We start from the raw sequence: 19,651 nt of genomic DNA on the forward strand, positions 1-19,651 counted from the left end.
AGTCGTCTCCAGGAGCTCTTAAAGTAACATGGGGCGCACACAGAAGTGTGATTCCGGGGGGTTTCCTCCCTGTGGTATAAGATGATTATCAGGCTGTACTGGAAACTTCAGCTGTTTTTTGTAAACATTGCCTCACCAACAGATCTAGTTAAATGTGTTGGTCTCAACTAGCTGACCTTAACAGTTAAGATCATGACTAGAATATTGATGACCTTGTGTCAACAAAATAAATGGTGAAATCCTGGGGGAACTGATAGATTATCTATTTCTATGTCGTTGTCAATATATATAATAATAAACAAACTTTTTTGTTGTTTAGAAAATTACTTTCTCACATTCCTACCATGCATCAAGTATGATGAGGATTATGCAAGGGATGTCACCATCTATCAGAGCCACTTCAATGATTGTGATCTTTATCTCTTGTTTCATTCCGTCATGAATGATGAGATTTCTGAAAAATATACCAAGATCTTTTGATATACAGCTTCATTTTGAGATGAAAATCTATATGGATAACTTCACCTGCATACATAAACCTCAATAAATATTCAGTCTTATATGAGTCATATACGAATGATCCTTGGCTGTCTGAGGGGACCAAAGTCTGGTCTTTCCAACTCCACCCAGCATTTCCTTAACCCTTGTAGAGTACATAACCCATAATAGGAACATAAAAAATGGTTCAGGATTTGAAATTTGGGGCCCAAGGTGGGTTACAAGTCTGGATGTTCCAAATAAAGTTGCAATTTTGTTTCACTGTCAAAGACCATTTATAAAGCTATTATTCAATTACTGTGCATACCAACATTTACCACCTACTCTGAATTGTCAACTCATGAGAGATTTCTTGCATGACTTTTCCTTTGACCCCTTTTAGGTTAGTCACTCGATCACCTCGCCTATGCTTTGAAGTCAAACAATGCAGATGGTACTGTACGTCCAACTGGTGCTCTGGTTACATAATCCTCATTTAACTTTGGAAACTACATTTAAGGATCCCTGCTGTACCAGTCTGACTGCCCTAGAACTTTATTGTGTTATTTATGACCCGACCACATTTGGTTTACTGTATCTGATGAAAGATGTTCTTTACTTTTTGCTTGTGTAACTCTTTAGATATTTATTGTTCCCATAATTTTATGTCAGATAAAACACAACACTGTTATCACATCTCATTCTCGTGCTCTTATGCACACATTGTATTGTGGAGACATGCATGCCCATATATATGAAAGGGTAAAATATATATTAGATATATATTCAGTTTTCAAATACAAACTGGATGCATGCATTTAATCACTGAACAGTTTGCCCTCTCCTTTTGTTTCCAATATCCATGACTCTCTCCACCTTTTTCTCTTTTGACGAGGATAATAGGAGAGCATATTTCAAAGTACTTCTGTGACCCTGAAACTGTCTAATTGAAAAGTACAAAAAACCTTTATTACTGTATTTAATCTTCATCTAATGAAAACTTGGAAAATGTATTGAATTGATTTAATATACAACAATACAGACCTTTACTTGGCTTTCCCTTCTTAAAATGGATAGGTGACCATGGCAGGCTTTGAGACGAGAGGCAGATTATTCCATGAATAAGAATATGTCACATTATTATTTTTATTGTTAAGTCCTACAAAAGAGATAATTTGCAATGGAAAGAAGCAAAACATCCCATCCCTATTGGGCGCTTAGATATTTAGCATTAAGAGGTACTGAGGAATAGTAGCAAGGTTAGATAGACGTTTTTATTCCTTGTTAGAAAGATTCCCACCATGATTAAAGACAGAAAGACATATGCAAGACATACACAAGACATACACAAAACAGACACGGTAGACCAGAATCTAACCAACAGGCATTTACAGGCTTACAAAGAAAATAAAAACTCAGAAAGACAAAATGTCATACACAGCCAACACCCAACAAGCAATCAATACGTCTCTGTTTTGATATAACATTGAGAAATAACACCATTGTCTGTGCCAAGGGCAACCTGAAGGTCCCAACATGTGTGTGCTTTAATAGCAGCACATTAAAAAAAATAGAGCTGCTTTCATTCTTGGTTCAGGACACGTAGGGCTTTCATGACCACGGGGGCTGCAACAAAGACAGCTGACGCAATGTTCTATCAAAGTTTTTCCAGCCTTGGATCTCTGTAGGTGACTTCAGAGTCTTCACAACTCAACAAGATTGTGATATGGCAGTCAAAGAAGTCACACTGCTTTCCTTGCTGTTGGCATTTGAGGGTGTTTTGATTAAAAGCATTTCTTGTCTCACGCTGCCATCAAATTGATGCCTAAAAAAAAACAAGATGAACCCATCCATATGCAGCACACACACTGTCTGCCAGCATATCTAGACTTCACAGTCTGATACTTTTTCCATCATCTGCCAAAGTATCATCAAACGCTATGCTCTGAGTACTGGTTCATGAAGTTTCTATTCCTTTCAGTCAAACATGTTCTCAAAGGCACAAGATGGTCGACTCCAGCTTCACACAAACACACCTTTCTATTTGCAACCAGGCTCACAAACACACACACTTACCTTAGTGATCTTGGGATGGGTGCAACGGCTGTTGCCAGAGGTGGCATGCATCCACCCTCCGCTGTCGGCCAGCTGCAGTGTGAGGTGAGCGCTTCCCCCGCCAGTGCACTCCTGCCTGAGGGAGCACTTCCTGTCCTGGACACACCATCCACACTCAAACCTGGGGTCGGCTTTTAGACACATGCCACAGCTGTCCCGGAGGGCCCTGCACTTGTACAGGTGAGCTAGGGACAGAAATCGTGGAAAGGCGAGGTTACTCAGTGGCAAGTATACTCTGAGGTCTTACAGTTCTCGACTATATGACTACAGTAGCACTTGGTTTCATTATATCAAGTTCCCCACCACCTTTTGTGCAATAGCAAGACAAAGCCTCACCGCACTTCCGGGTTAACTTATGTCCCTCACTGTATTTTAACATTGAGGTCTTCACAGTTTGTCCTTCTGTTGAAATATAATATTGGAGTTTTCTGTTCATACTTTAAGATAAATAGCGAGTGATTGTTTTTAGTAAAATGAGCAGAACATCTGAAATGATATACTGAATTTTTCTGTCTGTTCAGGGTCACGTTTCTCAATAATGACACTTTCTGAAAATGACTATAACTCGAACACACTTTCTCTAGTTATGCCCAAAGGTGACCTTCTCACGACTCTCTTTGCATTAGCACATCTTAAGAAACTATGCTTTGGAAGGAAACCTTAAGATGCTTTGAGAAAACAGTTCATTTGGGATAAGTCACAGTTGGTTCATTTTGCATTTATTTCCAGTATTTCAAATAGGGAGAGTGTATCAGGGAAGAGAAGTGATCTAAATCAATGTTAATTACACAAATAACACCAAGACTCTGACAATGAGAAAATAACAGCTTCCTTGGATAAATGGAAAGATGTCACAGGAGCAAACAACCTAGAGGTATGTTATTTCCAAAGGTAATATCCAATGGCACCAGGGAATTGATCATTTGCCGTGTGAAATTCATCCTCCCAATTCTGTAGAGTGGAAAAAGTCATTAAAAGTAAGAAGTAAATAAAGCTCAAACGCACGAGAACAGAAAGGAGAGGCAGATATTTGGAAGGAGGGGAAGGAGGTAGGAGGAATTTGTTAACAAACCAGCAACAATTTCTCATGAATTTAAATGGATGAACATGTGACTCCTCCTCAAGAAGCAGACGGAGGGAGAGAGAAGCACAGAGACACAAAGAAACGCCTGTGAAGAAGAAGAAACAAGAAGAACTAATGCAAAGCAGAAAGCAAAAAGTAAAGGGGTATTCTTTTTGACTTTTGTTACTGTTCTTTGTTGATCTTTCCCATAACTGGAAACACCTGGAAGCAAGTTAGTTTCCTGTCTTGCCGGAAATACCAACGAATGAAATGCACCAAAACAGACAGAGAGAGAGAGTTAGAAAGAGAGCGAGAGAGAGAGAGATAGAGAGAGCATGGAGGAATACTATCCTCCTCCTCTTCCTCTTCGGCAGATAGTCGGCAGCCGGACTTCAAAGTGAGCCTCATTCGGATCCATCTGCCCGTATCTGCCTCGCTAGCCCTAATCTGATTAGCCACGGCTAATCTTAGAAGTAGCAAGACGCTAATTAATCTGAACCAAATGAATGATTTAATTAGCATTAACATCTCCACTTCACTCCGGGGCAAAGCCGGGCCAGTGTCGACCGGCTTTGCCTCAGACGGATAATGCTGCTCTGAGTCGGAGAGAGAAAGACAGGGATGATGGGGCGGAGTGGATTTACAGGGGATAGAGGAAAAGAAGGAGGAGCAAAGGAGGAGAAGGTCTTCATGAAATTTCTGTAACAACTGCCTGTTTTATAATTCATGATTTAAAAGGTGTAAGAGTTTTAATAACCAAAAGTCAACGGGTAGTTCTTGAGTTGCTGAGATTTCTTCTTTTCACCTTCTTTTGGAACATTGCCAACAAGCCGTGGTGAGAGAAAAATGCCATCACCTTCCTTAACCGCTGCCTTCAAAAACTCCCTCCCATCCAGAAAATCAAAAGCTGTAAAATGTATTTGCTCACAGTCACATCATGAAGGCACAAACTTCTAAATTCACACAAATTGCCTGATTTATGCATTTCACACTCGCTATGGCACATATCTGAACACTCTCAATAATGCCTCAGCTTATGTTTCACACTCCAAGTCTGGGATCTGTGGAAGAAAATACTTTAAAGCTACACCAACTGTGTCAAAACAGTTCTCGAACTTCATAGGTTCTCTTTCAAACATTCGTCTCCGTGTCTCACTCTCTCCCAACGATATCCTCAGAAGCCTCTATATCATTACTCCAGCCAGAAGTGGCTGGCGGTCGTGAAGCTTGCATCAAGGCAGAGCACCTCGCCTTGCTCCTCGAAGGGAGAGGTGCTTGTGTCACTCATCCTTCTCACCTCACTCAGTAAGCTGCTGTTTCTCTTCAGACCTACTGCCCAGCTGAACAGTCCGCCAGAGAAAGCTAAGACTTTGGTCACTGGATGCTAGTGCCAACCAGGCTGATTGACTCTGCCCTACACATCACCACAACAGTCAAGCTCTGTGTTTGATGCCTCCGCAAATCCACCAAATCCATTAGCAGCAGCAGGCAAACTAATAGCAGTCATTGATACCTTGGCCAGCACTGGGCTTTGCACAAGGTACCTAGATAAACTCATCATTGCTAGCTGAATAACAGCTTTATTACATCTTTCCTTTATTACAACGTCACCTACCTTCATGAGGCTCCTCTAATATTGCAGACAAAATCCAGTCTGCCTCCGTGGCAAAATCTAAGGCTTGGACGCTCACAACATGTGTGTAATATGCAAGCACTCTGCCCAATTAAATCTGAAAAGCCTCAACCAGAGGCAAGCTCAGCCAGCTAGCCTGTCGGATAAAGACCCTGCCATGGTTCCCACGGAGGTGCAAATGGATTACATTGAGTCGGTCACACTTGGCAGAAGTTGGGCAGACGAGATGGATTCCATTCATCTGATGTTACACAGTGGCAGAGATACCAGCTGCAAAGATGGTGTGTCAGAAGCCACGGAGGCTAATGACAACATATTCTCTGACTCATCCGAAAGAGTGTCATCCTCCTCATACTGGATGAGGAGGATGACACTCTATGTTGTCTGGTCCAACCCTGGTCCCCTAAGGCAGCTGTGCCTGGCTGGCAGAGCCTGTTCTGTTTTTGCTAGAGATAGATAAAAGACAAAAGACTTATCAAGACTTCCACGTTGGGAAGCATGTCCTATTCAGACAGTGTCTGAATAACATCTGTGCTGGTGGTTATCCCAATGGGCAGACTTCACATGAGAGATTCTCAGCAGTGGGTGGAATTACTTTGGCTCGATGAACAAATCATGTTCACATCTCATGTCAAAGTGACCACCAATTGCAGTATAGCAATTCACTTTACTACTGGAGAAATCCTAAATTGTTGTCACAAGGGGTGCCAATAGGGCCTGTTCTGTAGAGGAAAGTCGTGACCTCAGACACGAGCCTGAGGGGCCGAGGAGCCACTCACAAGGGCAGAGCAGTGAGTCATGTATAAAGCCCACATCGGACACATGCTTGCATGAACCGGTCAGAGTTGTCGGCAGTGTTTCCAGCTCTGCAGAACTGTTGGCCATTGATCCAGGACCATCGTGTCCTGATCAGAACAGAAAACCACACACTGGCAGGCCAGGAAGCCCCATTATAGATGCACTAGGCCAGGGCAAAAATGGCTGAGGATCCTGCTTTATGCTTTATCCACTAATATCGACAGCTTCCGTGTGGCCAAGGAGCCGCTGGGTGGCAGAGACGATCCCATGGCCTCTCCTGTCGCTCTTGATAAGGGCTTTCTCCACCATTACAGATTACCCACTCCTAATTACTGTCATGTTTACCAAAAAGTTATATCTTGTCTTTGATCAGCAATTTCTGAACTTTGATGCCGTTTAAATCTGTCAGTAAAAGCTTGATTCAAATGAGGGAATTAAATGATACCAGCAGCAAAGGTTTTGTCAGACAGGAGGAATTTCCCTTGAAGATTCAGAAATGAGCAGAGAGCATTAATCCAAATTATGCAATGTAATGACATTTAAAGTGAATGTTTCAGGTTTAGAGATGTGGACTTAAAAGAAAATCTGACAGATAAGCAACTAAATTTTTTTCAGAGGCAAATCTGACATTTAAAAAAATGAGTCAGATGGAACACAAATTGTCCTCTGAGTGTTTAAATGCAAAGTACAAAAATGAATGCCACTGGAACAAAATTGGAGAGAATAAAACAGAGGGAGCTATAGTTAAGATCATCTTACTCTACATATGCATAGACCAGTGGAAGAGACTATATGAATCACACAAGAGCCTGACTTATATTATCTGGAGTAAAGGCACATCTAATATCATTCCGTCCCAACATCCAACACATTATACTTGATAAGGAATTTAAGGTTGGTAATTGTTTTCCACTTCATGCACAAACAGAGATTAAAACCACACGTCATCCCTCCCTGTCACATTCTGTTTTTCTTTATCAATGCCGTTGTTGTCATCTACCCAAACACCATTACTTGCATTTATCAACTTGTCATCCACCTCTTGCTCTTCATCCCTTTGTCTGCCTATTAGTTTCCCTGTTTGTTTATATTGCTCTCTAGCATCCATCCCTATTAATTTCAGAGTTGGATGTTTGCTATCATCATCATCCATCAATCACTCCCCCTGTCCCTCTTTTATTCTCTGTAGGGACAGAAAGACATGCGTTCTCAGATAGATAACTCCATTTCTCCTTGCTACATGCTGCCTGTGAAAGATTAAACCACATGCAGTTGTGTTTCTTTGTATAAATTACAACATAACCAGTGCCAAATTGAATTTGTGACAAGCAAAAATGTACAGAAGGGAGAAGAATACAGCAAAAGGAAACACACAAAGAAAGCAGTTTACCTTGTATGTTGGATGGGTTGTCAATCACAAAGTTTCCATTCCAAACCACAGAGAGGTCAACTGGGAGATCACTGATGTCACTGCCCTCGTAGTCATACTGAGACAGAGACAGAAAGGAAAACAGTATGTCAAAAAAATATTGCTGATTTCTACTCCATGCAAATTGAGGATTGTGGGGATATTATTTCATTTGCATAGTGATTCACCCCAGGTTAGTCATTGCAGACGTTGATAGTGTCTGACAATGCATGAATGCAGAAATCCATATTCACCACAACAGATGTATGTCAGGCTGTATATATGCTGAAAAATAACAGATGGGTTACAGCTGAGTGGGCATGGAAGACTCCAGACGGGGAAGGGAGGTGAAGAGATGAGTGAGGAGAGGAGGATGGAAAGGGGAGGACAGGGCAGGTAGAGAGGGAAAAAATGGAAGAATAAGAGGAAAGGCAGAGCATAAACTGAGAAGAGAAGAGAAGAGAAGAGAAAAAAAGAAAAGAGAAGAGAAGAGAAGAGAAGAGAAGAGAAGAGAAGAGAAGAGAAGAGAAGAGAAAACTAAAATGAGGAAAAGGAATAGGAGGGGAAAGAGAGGAGTGAGGAGGGAAGACTGGTGAAGATGGCCAGGAATCGGACACTGGCAGACGTGTTAGAGGACCCTATTCATTTACACATGAGCTAAGTGGTGGGATGAGAGCGAGGTACGGATGAGATATGGAGCACAGTAAAGTGAAATTGGCATTTCCAATTTGCTCCCTGACACACTAGATTTGGTAGACGAGGCCAGACCTTCCCATATCAGTAATGATGCTGGAGGGTTGACCCACACACACACACACACACACACACACAGACGAGACACATACATCTTCAGATACAGTCAAAACCTTCAGTCTCACTGCCGTAAATTGGATCCACTGCCTCAAATAACATTTGAATGACAATTTACTGATATTTGATAACATTGTCTTGCATGTAAATAAATGTATGATTTTAATTTAGTTGTATTTTCCCTCATCCTGGCAGATATATTTTCATATTACTCACAATATGCTTTGCCTTCCTCTTCCTCTCCACAGCTTCTTAATATAAACAACATTCTCAATATATGGAAATCAGTATGTGTGACATCGATCCAAAAGTTGTGAATGACCCTGAAAGGATAAATGCTGGTCTGAGACTTATGAATGGATGAATAACAAAACGTTTTCAATTATGAAGAGTGAGATCAGTTGCCTTGAACTGCTCATACTAGATGACCATTCAGAAGAAAAGAACCCAAAATGATTAACAGTCACCAATGAGTTCTATCACATACGGCAACCATTTCTTTCTTACTTTACACATCTACAGGCTATTCCAGACTAATGACTGGAAACTTGAACACTACATAGTTTCTTTATCGCATTATGCATTTTGTCCACGTTGATCACATTTCCGAGGTCACAATCAATATTTCTTTTTCTCTTTCTTTCCCGTTTCCTCCCCTCCCCCTGAATATGAATGACTATGAGTCAAAAAGTGCCTCAGTGACAGTAGCTAAGACTAGTTCAGTAACTTAAACAATGGGGGAAAATAACAAACAACTTGAAAAAACTGTGGTGTGGGCAATCTGTTCTGAATTGAGACAGTAAGACGCTGCGAGGGATTCAGACATGAAACCACAGGATTCTGCATGTGTTATTTGATGATAGATCAGCAAGGCGTGCATTGGGCACAGTTCCAAAAGAAGGGGCTTTTAAGCAAAGTGCTCTATTTGGCCACAAAGAAAGCCTTCTTCCCCTCCCACTAGTCCAGTGTGACCACGATCCATCATACATAAGGTCAGCTGTTGACTATTAGCATCAAGCCTCACTGGTTAAAGGCCTGTTTATGGCAGCAACTAGCCACAGCGAAACCACAAGGCAGACCCTCCTCCTCCCTCAGCAGCATGCCCCCCATTAAACTTTAAGGCTTCCGACTTGTCTGCCATCACTAAAACACAGGGTGAGCCTGTTCTCCTGTCAGTCCCTGCCCACCCCGATGCCCGCCACATCATGCTTTATTCATGCTGTCACATGGTTTAAATCGCTGACACAAACCGCACTGTGACACAGGGACTCCGAGCGCCCGGGCACACCGCTCATCACCCACTGTCTAACTTGCTTTGTGGAAAAACACTTTGGGGTGAAATGGATGTTTTAAGTTCATGTGTAGCATGTAGTCCATCTGCTCTGGTCTTAATCAGGAAATGGGTTTAGTTACATACTTTGGCTCACCATCACACCACAAACAAACTGCTACAGCTTTTGAGTGGGACCAGATCAAAACCACTTCCTCCTGTATGAAAACACCTTTAGAACAAGTTCTAGGCCACATTTTACATCTGTTTTCTGCTCCTTATTTACATCAATATGTATTAGAAGAAGGAGAAATGGAGAAAGAAACATAGTGAGACTGAAACTAATAACAACCCATCAGGAGAGCATTCAGCTCATCATCTCAGTACTTCCTCTAAACTAAAATTTTAAAAATGACAGTGACCACATAATGTTGTGTCATTATTGTGAAATTGTTATTAGACACAAACACTTCTTGGAAAGTGTCTTCTCTTGTGTGATGCATATGATGATGGCATTAAAGTGGCTAAATCTGGAACACTACTGAAACTACAAGCTGTAACTCATTTCCTTTGTTTTTATGTCAAGGAATGTCCAGTTTTGATAAAATTGATCAGGATTTAATTAGGTTGTGATGCAGATCTTAATCAAGATGGAGAATTTCAAAACATTTTGGGCTATTTCTCAACTTATGTTTCCTTTTATGGAATATTAACAGTTGTTGTGATGTGCAGCCAAGATGATTCAGATATACATCTTTTTCACAATGCAGAAAGAGTGGACTTTTCGGCTACAGTAAAGGTATGAATCCTTTCTTTGGACCAAAATCACCTTCCTAAGCTTTCACCTTACATTCCATTCAAGAGATGCAGTATCTATTGTACATCAGATCATGTGCATTAATGATTTTCAGCATCATAGTGTTTCTCTGGTAAATCCGTTTGTACATAATGTACATGTGAAGCCCTGGAGGCAAACTGCAGACATATATTCCCTTCACTGCAGCTTTGACTCACAGGCCATTAGCAACTGGACCCTTTTCCTAAAAACACAACATGTCTCTGGATTTAATGAGCGACTCTAGCTGTCTTCTGTCCCCCTGATTTATTATCCATACTCATGTTTTCTACATTTACTATCTTCAATTATGTTTTTGTCCCACAGCGTTCTACACTGGGTTGCCTCTTTGGTCCCTGCGTGGATTTCTTCCATACTAGGCAATCCTCTGGTTTGCGGGTGAATAGCTGTTGTCTTGCTGATCTCTGGCTTGTTTGAATAATTGATTGCAGCCATGAATCTGTTGTCTGGTATGGGTTCATCCTCAAAGATGGGTGAGGTCACATATGACATTTGGTTTAAAAGTTTTCTCCTCTGTTTTTGTTTCTCTTTTCCATTTTATGGAAATAAGTGGGCTCTTGATGGTGAACGTGTTCTTTCAGAGGTTTCTTTGCTTATATTGGAGCCAATTTAAAGCTGCTCTGCAGAAATTATGGAGTAGAAAAGTGGTGCCATCAAAACCCTTTGGAACTCAGCATCAGTGGAACCCAATAGGTAAAGGTTGATCTTCCCCTGCTGAGAGGCCTCTCGGCTGGCCTGATGTCGTGAAACCCCTCCCATGAGTGCCTGGAGCTGCTGGAGATGAGTAATCAGACTCATTACTGAAGCCCCTGGCCAGCTCCTCCATGTCACTGCATGTAATTAATCTACCTGAGCCAACACATTGCTCCCCTAGGGAGGGAAGGGAAAGGAAGGGGAGGGGAGGGGAGAGGAGAGGAGAGGAGAGGAGAGGAGAGGAGAGGAGGGGAGAGGAGAGGAGAGGAGAAAAAGACAGAGGAGGAAAAACAGAGGGCCAGGAGGAGGCGAGTGGACTTAAGGTGGTGAATGTGAAAGTGAGACAGGAGGATTTAGCAAAGGAGAAAAGGGGATTAGAAGAGAGGAGAGTACAGCAAAGAATGGTATATGAGAGGAGAGATGAGGAGGTTAAATGAGTAGTGAAGGACTGAGCGCAAAGTTGTAAGAGTGAGGGATAGTGACAAGAGCGAAAAGGAGAGAGGCGAGCAAAAGGGAAGAGCAGAGGACGGGCAGAGGAAGGGGAGGAGAGTTTAAACAAGGAGGAGATAAGGGAGAGGAGGACTTCAGTGAAGAGGGGACAGAGGGTGACAAGAGCAGAAAAGGAGAGGGAGGGGAGGAGGTGCAAAAAGTACAAGGTGAGCACAAAGCCGTCCCTGGCCTCATTACAGTAACACACCAGTCTGGCTCAGGTTCATTCGTTATCTGCTCTTGCACTCGTTTATTCTCTCACTACATGAATCGTCTCCATGGATTGCATGTCCTGGGCTATTCATATGGCTAGTGTGTGTGTGTGTGTGTGTGTGTGTGTGTGTGTGTGTCTGTATGTGTGCACGTGCTTATGTCTGGGAGACTAAAAAGTGCCGATGTTAACAAAACAGAGCAGCTGGCTTGTGAAAGGGGGAAGGGGGGTGGAAACCAAGAGGTGTGTGTATGTATTTGACTGTCTGTGTGTGTGTGTGTGTGTGTGTGTGTGTGTGTGTGTGTGTGTGTGTGTGTGAGTTGCGTGCGTGCTTGCGCGTCCATGTGCAGGTCATACTCACATAATTAGTCATGTTGAAGGATACCTGGACGATTGTTAAAAATATACTGCTACCAACCTTCAGTACGCCCGTACACACATACAATCACACACACACACACAAACACACACACACACAGACAGACACACACACACAGACAGACAGACAGACAGACAGACAGACAGACAGACAGACAGACAGACAGACAGACAGACAGACACACACACACACACACACACAAACACACACACACACACACACAGTCCCAATATCTCGGTTAATGAATTTTAAAAGTAACTTAAGGAGTAATTTTCAAGTAATTTTTAGAGTAACCTTTCACACTTAATCTCACATTAATATTTTTTTCTACTCACACACTGTGATCTACAGCGAGTGTGTTACGCCGCTGGTTTGAATCCATTAATGAAGAAAGTTAAGACCGGTGGCACATTGAAATGAACTGAATCAGCTGCTTGCTTTGAGGATTCCCTGTAATAAGTGTGTGTGTGTGTAGTTTGTGGACTAAACCCACACACACACACACACCCCACACACACACAGAATCTCCTGAAATGTACTGTGCCACTCTCAAGTGTGCCAGATAAGATCATGGATTTAGTGAGTGGGTAGCTCACGGGCTAAACACACACACACACACAAACACAGACACACACACACGCGCGCACGCGCACACGCACGCACACACACACACACACACACACACACACACACACACATACAGACACACATACAGACGCACACACACACATTTCTGATAGCCAATGTGTGTCAGTGCAATAAATCATGTAAAGCAGGCCAGTAGCTGGTTGTTGCTGATGCTACAGTCTCCGTCTGCTCCACATGATTAGGAAGAGGATCATGTGGAGAATCTCCATATGCTTTCCTCACGTTGGGCTCCAAAGCCCCTAGGGAGGACATGTGTGTGGTGTGTGTGTGGGTGTGTGTTTGTTAATGAACAAAGCAGTGTGTATTCAAACAGCAAGCCTGCATTCTGTGCATGTGTGTGTGTGTGAGTGTATCTCCCTGTGTGTTTGCATGTGAACATCCCATTGGGCATCCATGCATACTTTGGGTCCCTGGTGTATTTGAGTATGCAAGTTCAATGCTTCAGTGTTGATGCAGGGCTAAATAATGCACAAAGAGACAGTAAGATTGAATGGATGAGTGTTCATGTGCTGCTGGCTAATTTTCTCTGTGATTTATTACACTCTACTGTCCCACTCACAGCCAGCTGCTGATGCACACTGTATACACACACTTTCCTGGGGAAAATTGTGCATACAATGGCAGCTGGTGTGCAGGTTTTCATTCATAAATGGACGATCTAAATTCACTCAATTACACTATTTTTTATGTTTTTCAAAAACAAGGTACTTCCTAGTGGTAGAGGGGTTATACAAAAACACGGGATACCTGAACAGCTGGCCACTAAGCACTCAAAAAGCCGGGTTCAGTGCCTTGCTCACGGACAATTTGACACTGTTCTAAGACATTAGAACCTTGCCATTTTGCAGTGATGTTTTCGTTACAAACTTAAGTTACAAACTCAAGTAATTTATTTAAGGGATTGAAGTGGATTACACTCTGCTTCCTTTCCCTGCTCGTGTAGAGGATATCAAGATCGTTGTCTTTGGTCCACCAAGCAGCTTTGAACCATTGGAAAGTATCAACCTTGAAGTAAGAGCTACAAAATGGTTCAGTGTCAGGCAACAGAGAATTATGAGTGTGCCTGTGATGTGAAAGTGTTTAGTAGTTTCACTTTTGTAGGAAAGATGATTCTATCACCATTACTTTCTCAAAAATGCACATCTTTAGTTTGTCATTCTTTTCTCTAGTCTCTCTTGTTTGCTGAGCTTAGTCTCCCTCCTCCTCTCTGTTGTTCTTTATCCCCCCCTCATCACTTCTTTTGTATTCCTTAATAACACTCTTTTGGTACATTAGGGTTCTACTACTGCTACAGTTTAGACTCCACAAGCTCTCTCTCTGCTACAACACCCATCCCATCCAGCTTCCCTTCAGACACTCACACAGACCACAAGACCAACCCAGATGACTTCCACAACCTACTTTACATGATAAAAGAAAAGACGTTATTTCAAGATGTGTTTGAATAAAGGAGTGTAACATCCAACTGGAGTTCGTCAATGATTTAAAAAGAAAATCTTGTTGTGTATCCATTTAGTTTACTAGTGTGTGTGTGTATGTGTGTATGTGTGTGTGTGTGTGTGTGTGTGTGTGTGTGCGTGTGTGTGTGTGTGTGTGTGTGTGTGTGTGTGTCAGTCTGCCTCACCACTGCAATTCATCATCATTTTATCTACAGCTCCCTTAATTGGATCCTATCACACTCCCACCTGACGAGGAAAGGGGTAGGGGGTGAAGAGAATGAGACTCACTCACAACACTGGGTAGAACGGCTGTGCTTACACACACACAAATAGACACACAGACACACATGTGTGCACACACTCCAGGCCCCCATGCCTGGCTTCGAGCAGGTGTGTTTAGAGCTGTATATTTACCTGCCTATTTACCTCATGCAGTGAGAATGTTAGGAATTTGGAAAGCATTCAAGTGCAATGAGGAATGAAGAACCGAATGTTCGTGCACGTGTTTGTTGGTTAGTGTGTGTGTGTATGCATCCATTCAGTTTGCCAATGAATCTGCTGAGAAAGGTCTCTTCACCAGCATCAGCTACTCACAGCAGTGCTGCTGGTGTAGTAATGAATCTGTGTGAGTGTATCGAACACAAGGGATACAGAGCCTCATATCTCTGTTATCTACAGAGGTTTGAAGCTTTACGAAAAGAATAACAAGCAAAAGTAACAAAGGGACACACAGCAAAAGTGCTCTGTGTTTTTTTTTTTGCATATTTAGTAGGAAAATATCAGCGTCACAATTTCAATCAGGTAAGTAAAGACTTGCTCCTTAGAGAGAGTATTATTGCCCATCATGACAACATTTAAAGCAAAGTACTTCAAACGTTAAATGTATTCAAATCTATTCAATGATTCAGTTTGATGTACAGCCGTCACTGGTCTTGCAGCTCACTTTCAACGCAGCTATTCAAACAGTTTTTAACAGTGAGGTCACAGAGAACAAGTCTGAAAAAGTTGTAACAGCCTCAAAAGTTAACTCTAAAGGAAAATTCAGTTGTCTAAAGCGATCATTGATGCACAAGAGACTAAATATGCATAAATTACCTTTCTAAAAAACAAAAGAACCATAGGAACCATCGCTCTGATATGGAAATTGGCTTCAATAATGTGCTCCACAACTATTTTCGTGTCACCATCCAACATCAGAGCCCTGAAGCCCATTCTTCTCCTCTGTAGGGGGGGACACAGGTCTTTGTAGTGACTGGGTAGAGTTGAAATCACCACGCAGCCCTGGTTCAACAATGCGTTTCCAGCCCAGTGGTAACAGTCAGTTAAATGACCTGGAGTCATTGTCAAATGGGTGACAGGCTGAAGAAAAGGTGGTGGGCTAAACTGCCTGCTTCATGCTGCGTTTTTCAGATCGAGGACTCGCTATTGCACCTATCACCAAGAGCGAGTGCTGCGGCCCACAGCTCGCATGCTAATCACATGTCTTGTTAAGTAACTCATAATTGGTGCCATTAAATGCCTCCCCTCTGCCTCCAGCCCTGATTGGAACTGAAATTAACATTGCTGAAATGGTCGCTCCTTGTTAGAACTGACAGTGTGACTGAAGGCTAAGAAGCTGAAATGAGGAGTGGGAAGAAGGTGACATTCTGTTCCTATAGCCATACACCTCTGATTTAAGACTCTCTGCTTCGGCACACTTGTCAATTACTACAGGTCTGTCTCACTCTCTCATTGCACTCTCTCATTAAATGGTTAAACCAGTAAGTGTGCTCTGAATGAAGCTCCTGCTGACAGATTAAGGAGCTGCTAGTAGTTCAGTTGGCTGGTGAGATATAATTGACTACAAATGGCTGAGATGGAAATTAGGCAGTAGCAAGCTCTTTACCTAGGTTTAAACCTGGCTTTCACGAGTGGTGTTGCTTACATAGTCATGTACTTTATGTCAATCTGGAGGATTAAATACAATATCCTCAAGTATTAAAAATTTTATGTGTGACTATCACACAAATCCCACAATGCTCGACTTCTCCAGATTGTCACTGTTGCTGCTGCTGCTGAGACCAAATTCGACATTGCTGCCCCCAAGATTGCTGTAGGTACTGCATGTTCACGTTCATGTACAATACGTGTCCTATGTGTGTCCTTACCATGGCCTTCTGACACTGTATGCTGGAGCTGTTGAACCTCAGAGCCGGGACGCTGTGTGTGTTGCCCTGGATATGGAAGATGCATTCGTAGTTCCTCTGTCCTGATTGTGGCTGGGGCAGGTTCTGGGCGAGCAGCGTGATTGGCCTCATCACTCCAGCAGGTATGTAGATCTGGGTAGAGGACAAGATCTGAGGACATTCCTGGAGAGAAAGAGAGAAAGAGAGAAAGATGAGTGTCGAGCAATTCCAGTGAGTAATCAGTGGGATGCATATCTGGGTGGACCACAGAATTATGGCATAGAGAAATGGAATGAGAAAAGGACATTTTCATCCTTGACTGAACATCAGTGTGTGGGATCTCCTTTATGTCTGCAACTGTGTATGGATCCTTTTCCGATTCCATTTGTAGCCTCCTTTGTTTTTATGTTTTTAAGTCATCAGCTAGTCCAAAACCTCCACGTTTAAATTAGCAACACTCTTGAGGATCAAGTCATCATGTTTATTAAAGTCTAAATACAAACCTAGCAGCCACTTTTAAAAATGGATTGTGTGTGTTGTGGAATAAAGCCTTTCCAGTACTAATGAGGCTGTTATGGATATTTAGCATATTTGTAGATAAATTAATACAGCAAGGGATATTCTTTCTACATGGACAAAAATGAGAGCCTGAGGCTTTGTCCGTTAACAACATAGATGTTGTTCATTTACCAGCTGTACTTCAAACTAGTTTCCAGTCCTCTTTGGTAGGAATGAAGCACTGCATTTTTATCAAACTGTCACCTGATCAGCTAAATCAGGTGTGTTTCACCAACAATCTGGCACCAGCTACTCATCAAGTGAACACACCTGATTTGGCAAATCAGGGGCCTCATTTAAAAAAACATTGCATAGAATCCTGACTTAAACACTGCGTACGCTGAAAGCAAGAGGAATGGGGCGATAATGTGAGATTTATAAAGCTGCATGCACACACACACACACACCTTCACCAATTTCTTCTTTATGACAACCGTTGTGAAAAGGTTCCCATGTGCAAAAAACTCACCACAGCAAACTACACTCTCACAATTAGTCTTAAATGGTCAATGCAAATGAGTCAATTCATATTGAAATGAGTCAGTGTTCCACTCTGATTCAGAATGGCCATGTCTGAATCAAGACCAAAACATACACTTTGAGGAGGAAGACATTTACATATGTGTTTGAGGTGGAGATGAGAACAAATGTGCTGATTATGTAAAAAAAAAAAAGGAAAACTGATTGAAATAATAAATGAGTTGGGGGGGAGATAGTTGCTGCCACTGTTACTGATTTTTTCCGATAATAAAGTTTATTATTCTGTTGCCTCTGTAAAAGATGCAGCATGGGTTCTTCCTGGATTTGTGTACATGTGGAGGATCTGGATGATGGTGCTCTTCTCTTTATATTCAGGAGAGTTTGTGTTTTCTGACATAAGACAGCAGCGTTTCAGCAGCTCTATGCATCTCTGCACCACTCATCTGCACTCCCCGCAGGATGATATCACATAAAAGGGCTTGAGAAAACCCTGTCTGGGTAGAGTTAGGATGAAAAGTAGAGCCAGAGATGGAAAATATGATGTACCGTGGCACTCGAGGCCCAGGATTGAGAACCACTGGTTGAAAGCATTGGACAGGGAGATAAGGATCAGTGCTTCCACTCACCAGTGGTTTTCTTGCAGCTCTGATCAATAACTATCTGGAAGATAGCTTTGTGCTTCATCAATTAAAGGAAAAAATATGAAATCTCCAAACAATCAGCCAATATCCACGCTTATTTACATTACATTACATTACAATCATTTGGCAGACGCTTTTATCCAAAGCGACTTACATTACATTACCACCCTTCGCAGAGGGGGGAGCAATTAAGGTTTTGGTGCCTTGCTCAGGGGCACCTCGGCAGGGGCTCGAACCGGCGACTCTCCGGTTCCAAAGCGGAAGCACTACCCACTGAGCCACTGCCTCCCTTATTTATCATATTAGGGTTGCACAGGCACAATATACAGTAATGGAAGTATGCTGTACTGAAGAAATATGTTGATGTATTATGACAAACACGCTAAGTAAGCTATAAACAGAGTGGTTAATGCAATTGGAGGCCTTTGTTGATTATGTACTATATAATTTACAAACTGAACAAGTCCTCTCTTGTATATTTAGTTCACCAAAAGGGGTAAACAATCATAAATGTCACATAAATAACCCCACCGGAATGTATAAATGATCATATTCCACTTTAAACTCCAGTAAACAAACTATTTTCCTATTAGAATAGCAAGCATTCATATCCACAATCATAAATCAGGAGCAACCACCCTCTTTTTAATCAGCAATGAATACCTTAAGCCTTCACCACAACCATCACCACCACCACCCCATCCCACAGCCCCACAATCCGCAGATTAATCCCAATAAGAGTTTGCTCTGTGCTGAAGGAGCGTCTAATAGAGCGCCAGTAATGACTTGGAGATTGGCCTGGGAATGGCAGAGGATGCAGAGGAGAGAGAGAGAGAGGGAGAGGGAGAATTGGACACATCATGGTGCTCAGAGACACCTCCTCTCCCTTCACAACTAAGCAGCACACTCCCACAGACAGATAGTGTTGTGTCGATTGGGGGTGGCGGTGCAGGATGGGATGCTGGCTTACTGCTAAAAGAGTTTTTCCAGCAGAATAATAATAAGAAAAAATGTTACATGAAAGGAGATAAAAAGGTAATGAGGTGAAAATGGTTTCTGAAATGCCTATGACAAAGATAACATGCATCATGTTTGTCATTGATACAGGAAGTTCCCCAAAAGGCACAATGTATGTGTTGTGACCACCGGGGGCACTGTAGAGCAGTGTTTTGATGTGCAGGCCTGGGAACTGTGAACTGAGCACCACAGGCAAGAGGTATTGACTATTTAAAATAAAAAACAACATATATTGTGTACTTTGGTGAGAAAACTGGTTATATTTGGTCAAAGAGGTTAACTTTAAAACCACCCACAAATAGACTGCATCAGATCTCTTTCTTAATGCGTATATGTCGAGTTGAGTTTCTTCTGAATGTGTCTCATCTGTCTTGTTCTCGCCGCGTACTTGTAATTACCACTAAGAGGCAGAACTGAACAAGTCCCCCGCCCCCAGACAGTGGTTGCAATTTACGGTGAATTTGTCATGACGGGAATGTGGCAATTGAGTAGTAAGAGAGG

The 19,651-nt window shown here is 42.2% G+C and overlaps 1 protein-coding gene across 1 annotated transcript in view; it reads right to left on the reverse strand.

Moving 5' to 3' along the window:
- The window catches only part of plxna1a (plexin A1a), a 201,679-nt gene that overhangs the window by 48,501 nt on the left and 133,527 nt on the right, over nt 1–19,651 (reverse strand). Inside the window, exons 10-12 of the mRNA XM_076159333.1 lie at nt 16,437–16,637; nt 7,477–7,573; nt 2,554–2,777 (exon numbers count right to left, since the gene is read on the reverse strand). Of these exons, the coding sequence (XP_076015448.1) occupies nt 2,554–2,777; nt 7,477–7,573; nt 16,437–16,637 (522 nt within the window). The remainder of the gene's footprint in view (nt 1–2,553; nt 2,778–7,476; nt 7,574–16,436; nt 16,638–19,651) is intronic.

Source organism: Genypterus blacodes, unplaced genomic scaffold (genome assembly GCF_046128005.1).
Source record: "Genypterus blacodes isolate CSIRO-AG114 ecotype Tasmania unplaced genomic scaffold, CSIRO-AGI_Gbla_v1 ptg000094l_1, whole genome shotgun sequence".
Classification (NCBI taxonomy): domain Eukaryota; kingdom Metazoa; phylum Chordata; class Actinopteri; order Ophidiiformes; family Ophidiidae; genus Genypterus; species Genypterus blacodes.